The sequence below is a fragment of the Rousettus aegyptiacus genome, unplaced genomic scaffold (genome assembly GCF_014176215.1).
Source record: "Rousettus aegyptiacus isolate mRouAeg1 unplaced genomic scaffold, mRouAeg1.p scaffold_m13_p_1, whole genome shotgun sequence".
NCBI lineage: Eukaryota > Metazoa > Chordata > Mammalia > Chiroptera > Pteropodidae > Rousettus > Rousettus aegyptiacus.
The window spans coordinates 169,658,380-169,669,473 of NW_023416284.1; the positions used below are offsets into that span (position 1 = coordinate 169,658,380).

At 38.7% G+C, this 11,094-nt stretch overlaps 1 protein-coding gene across 1 annotated transcript; it reads right to left on the reverse strand.

Annotated features, from left to right (window-relative positions):
* Positions 1 to 305: 305 nt before the first annotated feature.
* On the reverse strand, positions 306 to 1,108 carry SF3B5 (splicing factor 3b subunit 5). The gene is made up of 2 exons (XM_016119584.2): positions 647 to 1,108; positions 306 to 525 (listed from the first exon to the last, which is right to left on the reverse strand). The coding sequence occupies exon 1, from the start codon at positions 932 to 934 to the stop codon at positions 674 to 676; it is 261 nt and encodes an 86-aa protein (XP_015975070.1). The 5' UTR covers positions 935 to 1,108; the 3' UTR covers positions 306 to 525; positions 647 to 673.
* Positions 1,109 to 11,094: the final 9,986 nt, after the last annotated feature.

Consider the following 11,094-nt stretch of genomic DNA (forward strand, 5'->3'; position numbering starts at 1 on the left):
AGAGGTTGCAATTTAGAAGAGAGGGCAATGACAAAAAGATCTGTTGAATGGGAGAAAAGAGGTGGGATACATTGATCACGAACCTCAATACTGAAGGCATTAAGGACCTGAAAAAGACTCTTGGAGGAAGGCAGGGTGGGGACAATATTAGAATGCTGTGCAGGGAGGATTTAAGTGTCTGGCAAGGAACTCCGGCCTCGCGCCCACTCCCCTACCCTGGTTTCCTGTTCCGACTTCCACGAAAGCACAAACCCCAGAACCCACCCGGGACCCCTCCACCCGAACACAGGTAGTCCACACCAAGAGACTGAAAAATTTCTAAACTTTATGGAGAAAACAACAATGACAATTAGCCAAAAACGACCCTCCAAAATTCTGTCTCACTCCAGTGCCGACTCCCCTAGCCTTCGTTGGCTGTAGGATCTCCACGGTCACAGTTCTCAGGGATCCTGAGGGTTTCCCAACGCTGTGTTCCGAAGGGTCCACAGGAAGGCAGGTCAGGCAAGAGGCCCCGGGTAAGCACTTCTGCACAACGAAAGCACGAGAAACAGGAGTCACAGAGAATCGGCCCACTCGGGGACAGGAACACGGGGGGGGGTGACGGTGAATAGGAATAACGAACGCAGGGAGGGAGAGGTGCTCTCACACAGAGGTGACATGGGGTGGGGAGGTCTCAGTTCTCCTCGGGCTTGTCCGCTGGCGGTCCACAAGGCTGCAGCATCTTCTCCATCAAGTTGAAGCGGACTCGCGCTTTGCTTTCATTCTCTGCAATGGCGAAGTAGTTGAGAAGGTCGAAGTGGCCCATGTAGGAGCAGTAAGAGTCGCGGTGCTGGTTCACCAGCCACTCCCACTTGGTGGTGTCGGCGTGGCCCGTGCCGATGTACTTGGACTGCAGGTGCTCCAGCTGGCTGTGAATGGTGTAGCGGTCCGTCATCTCGCCGCTTGCCGCGCTGCTCCCAGGTCAGAGGCCACAGACGACAGGTAGCTGCTCTAGAATTTCACCCCGCAGAGGAACCGCTTCACAGAAGCCTCCAAATCCGTGCAGTCGCCGGCGAATGGCGTCACGGCGATGAAGCTCCGTGGACTCGCGGTTCTCGGTCTCCGAGGCGGAAGCGGAAGTGTGTTCTGTCGCTGAATTGGAGTTGCCTAGGCAACGCTACCGTCGGCCGCTCTTATAGAGAGCGTTGCATGATGGTCTATTTCATTGGCTCTTTCCCTAAGTGGGAGCTTTGCATGCTGGGACTTGTAGTCTCAGAGGCCTCGTGCGCCCTGGTTTCTGCGACCCCGCGTCGCTTTTTAAGAGGCCTTCGACGGTGTAATTGGGAGTGTTACATGGGGGACTGTAGGGTCCTTGCGCGGCTTGGAGCTGGCAGAAAATAGGCAACCCAAGTAGGACAGAACCACAGGCAACCGAGAAAATAAACTAGGTGTAATTTTTAATTTCGGGACTAAAGCGGCGGCGCGGTAGCCGCTTCACAACGAGGGGCAGATCACCCCCAAGTCTGGAGACGCGAGTTCTGGTCTTTTACAAGTCGTGTGGAGTGAAAGTTATTTCAACGCTTTCAGGGCCGCCGTTTCCTGCCTGGTGACTAATGTACAGTACCAGTTCCAGCACGTTCCGGCTCTCACATCAAGCCCCTCCTTTCCTCTTGAGCATATTTTGATCTCCTCCCTTCAATCTCACCCCACCCCGCACGCCCCAGCCTATACTTTCTCTACGTTTCGTGCTGCTCGCCTCTCCAGTTCTTTGTACAAGCTGTTCCCTCTGCTTGGAATGCCTTCGTACCCTTGGCAAACACTTCACTCTTTAAGTCAGCTCAAAAGCATCTCCTTGAAATCGGCTTTGGCTGATACAGAGAGATGTAAATTATCCCTTCTCTATACATCTTGTACTTTCTGCACTATAGCTTTATATCCTGTTTTTTGGTTTAACAAGTTCCTCATGCGGATACAAACGACTTGAGAAAATTTACTTTTTCGATGGTATCTTTTATCATATTCTTTTATGATATTCTTATAGTCTGGCGGAGATTGTATTCTCAAGAAACATTTAATGAATGGATAAACAACTGTATAACAGCCAAATAGAACTCTTTACTGGGGGAAAGACAACTTTAAAATAGTTTTATTCCGATACAAAGTTGCAGACTAGAGTTAATATTGTGCTAAATACTGGAAATTTTCTAAATGTAGATTTTAGATGCTCTCACCACACACGCAAAAATAAAAAAATACTATGGCAGGAGATGGATATGTTAATTACCTTGACTGTATGTAGTAATTATTTCATTATGTATATCAAGTCATTTTGCACACCTTAAATATATACAATTTTTATTTTTAAAAAGATTAAAAAAGAAAACAAACATTCACTATGGGATCAAATACCCATACCAAAAATGAAAATAAAAGTTTTATTCTTTAGTTTAAACTTTGTTATAACATTTAATTCCTAAAATGTAGAGGCTGTTTTAAGGTATACCTGTAAATTCACTATCTAGATGTATCAAATATTGCCATTTTGCTAGTTTTGTTTTCAACTTTATTGTTTTGTTTTTTTAAAGAAAACTATAGAAATAAACGAAGTCCTCTGTTTTTCCCTCCCTAATCTATTCACTTTAGGATACTATCTTGAATTTAGAGATAATTATTCATGAGCCTGCTTTTATTATTGCTGCTAGTTTGAGCATCCATAAACAATAGGTGTTAGTGTTGTGCACTTCTAACGCGTTATATAACGCCCTGTATGTATTGTTATGAAAGTTGCATTTTCCTCCACCAGTGTCCATGTTGATTTATGTAGCTTTAGTGCATTTTTACTGTTGTGTAGTATACATTAACATACCATAACATGTCCATTTTCTCAATAATGGGCATTTAATTTCACATTTTTACTATAAGAAACAATGCTGCAAGAAATATTCTTGTACATATATTCTTATACATGTGAAGGACTTTGGGGAATATAGATAGGTATAAAGTTGTTGAGTTATAGGGATGAGTATCTTCAAGCTTTGCTAGGTATTACCAAATTGCTCTCCAAATGGATTATATCAATTGGCTCTCCCACCAGCAAAATGAAAATTCGTTTTGATCCACACCCCACCTCAGACATTAAAAAAAATTTCAAATTCAGTGAGTGGAATGGAATTTCATTGTGCCTTTACTTTGCATATCCCTGCTTACAAGGAAGACTGAGCATCGTATGTGTTTATTGGCCTATATATTTCTGCTTCTGTAAATTTCATATTCATATCCTTTGCCTATTTTCTTATTGGGATGTTTTTCTTTTTCTTACTAATTTTTAAGAGATCTTTATATATACATGATACTAAGCTCATCCATTAGAATGCAATGAAAATAATTTTTTTCCAGTCTGTGGCTCATCTTTACCCTCTCTTTATTGTGTCTTCTGTTGTACAGAGATTAAGTTGAAAGTAGTAAAATCTATCAGCCTTCCTTTATAGTTTGTGCCTTTTGCATTTGGTTTAAAAAATGAAATGAAGCAAACCTCTTTTCTACCCTGGGCCTTCATTTTTCTTCTAAAAGTTTTAGAATTTCAGTTTTTCATATTTAGAACTTTAATCCACCTGGAGGTTTTGTTTCGTTTTGCTTTAGGGATCTAATTTTGAATTACTTTCCTATATTGGTAACTAGTTCCCAGCGATAACCAATCATTCATTAAACAGTATATCCTTTCCTTACTCATCTTTGGTGCTTCTGTTGTATATGAATAGGTCTGTTGCTGAGAATTCTGTTCTATCAGTTTCTGAGTCCATATCCACACTAGTAATATAAGATCTTAATTATTGTACCTTTATTAATAAGTCTTAATATTTGACAGGGTGAAACCCTATACAGTTTTCTTTTTTCATAAATGTTTTAACTATTCTTGATCCTTTGCTCTTCTACATAAATTTAGAATTGTCAGTAAAAGCTTCATGGAAATTGTAATTGAGTAGTCAAACAAAGCCATGAAAATGAATACTATTTCTATATCACTAAGAATGATTATAAGGATATGAGAGAATGCGCAAATTCAGAGGTCTTTAGAGCTAAATTGAAAATACATTTACATGTAATAAAAGCCAAAGTGTATTAGTTTGCTAGGGCTCCCAAAACAAGCTACCACAGGCCATGTGGCTTAAACAGTAGAAATGTATTTCCTCACAATTCTGGAGGCTAGAAGGTCAAAATTAAGGTGATGGCAAGTTTGGATTTCATTCTGAGGTCTCTCTTCTTGGCTTGCCAATTGCCATCTTCCGTGTCTTCACATGATTTTCCCTGTGTGTCTGTGTCCTAACCTCTTCTTATAAAGACATCAGTCATGTTAGATTAGGGTCCACCCATATAGCCTCATTTTGCCTTAATTACCTCTTAATAGGTTCTATCTCCAAATGCAATGACATTCTGAGTTGCTGGGGCTTAGGACTTCACACATGAATTTTGTGGGGGACACAATTCAGCTGTGGAACATATAAGAAAATTTGTTTCTTCTCATATATTTGTAAATTTAATTAATCATATTTGTGAAAATAATTTAAATATGTGAAAAGATTTTATTTAAGACAGACAATTGCAATATTTACAAGGGAAATGAAATGTATTACATTAGTAAGTATGGCTTAAAATGTTTGAGAGTTAAAATTTGGAGAGAAACTAAATTTTATCTAAAGTCTCCTTAAAAGTGATTGAGAAAATTTGCTAGACTTACAGTTTAGGATTTTAAAGCTGAACTTAAAAGCTTAAGAAAAAAGGCAATTTTTCAACTTGTTACTTTAATAAATTCAACATTAACTTTTAAAATGCAAATAAATCTCTGAACAGTACTTTCTATATTCCCCTAAATAATCATCGATGGCACCAAAAAGCCCTGCTTTAATTTTGACTGTAATTATATTGAATTTATAGGCTTATTTGGGGAGAATTTTCATCTTAACTCTACTGAATTTTCTCATCTAAGATATAGTATATATTCCCATTAATCTATGTCTACTTTTTTTTTTTTACTTTAAGTAAAGCTTATATAATTTTCTCCATATGGGTCCTTCATGTCTTCTGATAGATGTAGTCTATCTGCTATGTATACTTAAAAAATATTCCTCATGAGTCTTAAATTGTGACCTAGCAAGGAATATCACACATTCTTTACACTTATTGCCAATAGAGAATTTTGTTCTGGAACCAGTGAACTTGTTGCCAAGACAAGCCAGGACAGCTGTTATTATTTCATGCCCCAAGATATAACTCAAATCAATCCTGTCTGTAAAGCTGCTTCTATGTCCTATGTAACTATCAAATGTTGACGTAAAATTTGGCATCTGAATAAGAAAAAAATGTGCAAGAAAAGATTCCACTGCAAAAAAAGATATAAAGTTAAACATTTACAAAGAAAAGAAAAATATGTATTCTTAGAAAGAAAATTGTATATTGTCTAGTTTACTTTTTAAGTCTGGAAATGCAAGGCAATATTTTCTGGTTTTATTTTTCTTGTGCTGCTGGCTTCAACTTTTTTTAAAAAAAGTTATTTAATATTTTTGAATAGTCAAGGCATCATTCAAAACAAAAAAGTATACAAAGAAATACAGTTTCCAGCATCTGCCCATTTCCTACCCCCATTCTCAACAAGGCCATTGCTCTGCGTTTCTTGTGTGTCCATTCAGAGAGCTTTTTAATGGATGTATAAGCAAATATATATGATATTTCACCCTTCTAAAATCAGATGGTAGCAAAATGGTCACCGTAGTTCTCTACTTCGATTTGTTGTTTGTGTTTTGTTTTCTTTGACATATAATGGAGATCATCCCATATGAGTACATAAAGAGCTTCCTCATTTTTTAGTCCTGTTTTACAGTTGCATAATATTCCATCTCATGGGTGTAACACATTCTAAACAACCACCCTCTTATTGTTAAGTCTGTATCCAGAAGCTATACTTAAATGTTATTATTATTGCAGAAAAATGTGAACTTCAAATTAAAATGAACTAAAGTCATATTTCCTTTGGCGAAGAATTATTTTAGATGACATTTTTGTCTGTTAGCAAGTTTTAAAATATTAAAAAGATTTTCTATACTGTACAGGTATCAATGCCATGTTTCACACTAGAGGTCGCCAAAACAGTATTTAACTAGTGGTTGAGAACGTTTGTTAATTAGGTGTCTTGCATTTCTTATTACGGTAGCACGAATCGAATGGTACCTTGTGACTGAAATACCAATGACAAAAATTTGATTTGCTATATCTTTAAAGAAACTAAGACTTTGATAATTTAGGGGAAAAGCAAGCAATCATCGTTTTCATTGCAAATTTTACTTTGGGGTTTTATATTTGGTTGGATTAAGTGGTGATGTAGAATTTAGATGATGTGGAAACTAGAGAATTTATTAAAAGTTTGTTAGACATGATCTTATTTTTCTGTGATTAAAAATATCTTCCACTTCTGCTTTTCTTTTTCCATCCATGACAGATTTCATATATCTGAGCAGATCTAGAACTCTCAATTTTTGGAAGCTTTTGTCTCTCATTGGGCATATACTTCAAAAGGATAAAAGGTTCTGTACCTTTTAATAATCTCTTGTGGGGCAGATATGATTGCCTGGGCATGTATTCTACAACTTGTCATTTGAGATTTAATAGCTCTGTTCTTTAGTGATAACATAGAATCGCAAGCCAGTGCAATTTTTGAACAAAGATTTCTTATAGGAGAAATTTCACAAAGGAACTTTGAAGTATTATGTACATGTTCCATTCACTGCAATAATACAAAATTTTGCAGCACTCAGATTGATGATTGACATAGCAATAGGAACTAAATTAATATTTATTGAATAAATCAATGAATGTGTGTTCATGATAGCCCTTTGAGTAAAGGATTGGGAGCAACTTTAGTGCCAATAATAAAGAAATAATTATATAAATTATGGCATAATCTGGCTACATATGGTATATCTCATTTGAATGTAAGTACCTTTGAAATATGTAACTTTTTTCTTCATTATATTGCATAATGACTTACTCATTGTCAATACTCAATATTTAAATAATTGTTAAATTAGAATATTGTTTGTTCTTACATTGGATTGGGCAGGGAGACACCCAAAATCTCAAAGGATACCCCGGTAGCTGGAACAAGCCCCTTTGAAGTCACAACCATCTTTCACCCTAAGCCTAAGAGATATGAATTTTGGAGGAACTATTTTTTCTTATGGAGTTAATGCCAGAAAAAAAAGAGCTGTGATAAGGCGTTACAAAAGTATGATATTCTAAATTGCTTTAGAGTCACTTCAATGAGTTCCCTAAAGGAGTGCATGGGGCAATTTTTCAGAGCTGAGATAGTTCAATCGAGGTCTTTGGACATTCATAATCACAAATTAAAAATCTAAAAATAAGAAGTGAAATGAATGGGACTTGCCTTCCACGTAATATTTCAGGTATATAATTAAACGTGTGATTCATTATAGTCTACCCAGAGTAAAAGTCACAGGTGAACCTGTAGTAGAGGAGCTGACTGACAGCTTTTCTTTGATGTGAATTTGAGCAAGTCTAAGGTTTGTTTGTTTCCTAGGGAAGATTCAATGACTCTCCATTTTAAATCAACACAGAGCAGTTGTTTCATCTCTACTTTTTAGAATAGGTATGTGTATAGAAGTGATGTCATCCTCATCAAAGTACGGTTTCTTTCACTTTTCACAAGTTGCACTTACTTTCATGAAACAGAACCATGTTTCAAATTCTATGCGTATTTTGTGATTTTATTCATTTGCATTATATCTTCTTCATATGTTGCCTATGAGTGTGTCTTAACTTAAAGGTCCCCAAAGGATCTGTGTTGATATGTTGCATATTGTGGTCCCAGAAGAAAATGATACAGAAGCAAGCCTAATATTTTTCATGCTGTTAATTTGTTTATTATGGTAGTTTAAAGCCAAAAAGGAATTTAGGGGTGGAACAGATTGGCACACACAGCTGTGGCAAAGTACCAATGGTGCCATTTTCCCACCTGTTCTTTTTACATTTTCTTCGGCTTATGTAAACCGCTGTGCAAATGCAGTTTCAAGTCTCCCCACTTCCAACTAGATAGTCTGCCTCAAAATCTCTCTTATAAAGAAATTCCAGCATGATGGCTGCGAGGACTTCTTTAATAATAAGTTTTGGTGAGTTAACTGCTTCAGTTGTCCGAGGAACTGATGCGTTCCGCAGAGCTACAGGAATATCTCCAGTTAAAGTCTCATCTATGGGGCTCTCAAAATAGCAACATGCTGTTGGCATACCCTTTCGTGTCTACTTTCGTGTCCCTTAATTTGCTAGGATAATCTTTATATTTGGCTTAATAGCTTTAAAGAGGTTGATACAAGTACCTGCAGTTCTATCCTAGTTTTCATGCAGTTCTGTCCCATACAGTTCTGTCCCGAGACCAAGACAGAGTAGGCCTTGCCCTGGGTCCCTATTAGCTGCACCCATTAGCTAGCTGCACCCTCACAGGAGCTGAAGTCCATGGGTCAAGCGGACATGCTTTCCCTCACCCCAAACCCTGGCTCAAACACACACGGACTAAGCATTGAAACACAAATTTCAAGTACAAACAGCCCCAAGCCTGCTCCCAGGGCCTATGTAGACTTCATTCCTGGGTCTGTCCTCCCAAAGGCTGATGTCGCTGCATATGTGCACAGCCCTGGCCTGCAGTGTGCCCAAGGAATGGCTATTGGCTGGAGTGTTTACCTCGTGAACTCAGAGAGGCAGGTTGAGAAAATCCACCTGAAGGGTTCGGGCTTGGAGGCCACTCTTAACTTAGAAATGATTTTCAGAAGGACTCAGATATCTACCTGTGGTTCAGAAAAGATAACCCTGTACTTAAACTTCTCCCAGGCCCCCATCTAGTCTCAAATTTCTTACTGGTGAGTAATCTTAAAGTCATAAATTGTATACTTAGTAACAATGGCTTGTTCCAGGGAGTAACCTCCATTCTCCTGAATTGGAACTTCTGGTCACCTTCAACGTTAAAGCTCCTTCATTGAGAAGGTGAATGACTTTTCAATCGGAGGAAGATTGATAATTAAATACAAAGATGATAAATCATGCCATTAGTATAAACACTTTTATGTTGGGTTTAGGAATAATCTATTTATGTATGTTATTTAAAGTGTTTGTAATATTTAAAAGACTGGCATTTTAGACTATCTGACAGGTTAATGTCATGATTCCATTTATTTATACATCTAACTGCCATTTTTAAATTAAAAGAAGAATGTGAGCAAGTGTGTAAGTGGTATTCTAATATTTAAAAGAAATGAATTTACCACACTTATAAGTTAAATTAAGATTTAGAAAAGCCTTGGACATGCTTTGGAAGGTTTTTCTTATGAAGAGCCTATGCTTGCTTGGTCAGGCATTCGAAATGCTTAGAAGTAAATTGAAATTAATTTATTTAATTTCAATAGTACTTAATTAAAATGGCTAAGGGAGGTTGTTAGATACAAAATCAATATAAAAAAGTAAGGGTATTTCTATATTCTGGCAATGAGAAAATAAAATGGCCCACGCACAAATGGGTCATTGATAACGCAACAGAGGTGGACTGCGGGGAAACGGGGAAAAAGATGATCTTTCCAATAAATGGAGCTAGGATAACTGTATACCATGTGGGGACAAACATGAAATTGGATCCCTAATTCACACTGTATATCATAATCAATTCCAGGTGGATATGAGATCTAACATGAGACAAATTACAAGGTTACCCAAGGATTAATATAGGAGAATATTTGTATGACCTTGGGATAGAGAAGAGTTTCTTAAATGAGATGCAAAATGCACTAACCATGAAAGTAAAGATTAGGAGGACTGAGGAGAGCTCTGACCGGCAGGCAACACATTCAAGGCCTTGAGAGGGTGGCGAGCTCCAGGGTCACGAAGCCACTGGAAGGAGAATCGAGCAATCCTCTTGTAAGTTCAGAAGGAGCTCTTCCTTCAAGTAGGCCCAATAGGAAGGCATCTAATTTTTTTGGACCAACTGAAGAACCTCAGAATATACCTAAAAGGATAACCCCCACCCCCATGTCCCACCCAGGGAGGAGAAAGTGGTATCAATCTCTGACAAATTGATGGCGTCTGAACCCAACTGATGGGAAGATGTTTCCAGGTCACCAATCCTTACCTCTTCACACTCAAGGGTCACATTTTATTACGTGAAGAAGACCCAACACCAGACCTAAGAGCTGCAAGGACCACCTCCTCCAGAGACAAGCCAGGTGAGAAGGGTGGGTGGAGGGAGGCAGACCAAGCAGAGAAGCCCTGCTCAATCCCGAGACTGATGGCCTTGAACAGCTCCCACTACCAAGTCTCCAACCTGCTGGGAGGCAAATCTAGTACTTCCTCCTACTAAGGGAAGCTATTGCTTCCCCAGATCCACGCAAAACGCTTAAGAGATAGAGTGCCAAATATTATAGTTTCTTTTAGTCCAAAGACAGAGGGTGGCACGAGGGGCTGTCACACATCTGAAGCCTGGTGCACAAAGGCTCCATTGCCTTCCAAGGACCTCGAGGGAAGGGTGGTAGGTGGGGAGAAGACAATGTAAGGCCACAGCGTGGATTGATGAGTCAGTGGCATCTTCCTCTTTCTTTTTGCATCAGTGACCTGCTGGCTAATTGGGTATCTAGAAATGACTAAAATAGTAGCAGAGTATAAATTCATTGAGAGAAAAAACAATGGGGCAGAGATGAGGGCGTAGGAGATCTCTGGATACCTACCCGCCCTGTTTTAGGTCCTCATGCTATTTACCTTCATGGACTAAGTTTCCATCCGGAGACCACCCCTGCAAACTCTAATGGCTCCTTTCCATTTATCCCCAGCATATTGTTCTGCAGTCTTTTCTTGAAACATCTTGATTGCCTTCCCTTGGCAGCTATCAATGAAAAGTTGTTCTTATTCTTATGTTTCCTAGGAAGAGTCTGTACCCTGATTCTCTGAGGTCCCTCATTTCCGCCATCTGAAACCTTGGCCAGATCTTAGGCGAAACCTCTGCCTTTCATTCACAAAGGACTGGTTTTAGTCTCTTTACAGGCCGGTTTTTCCTGAGAATTGTTCCTTTTTTCT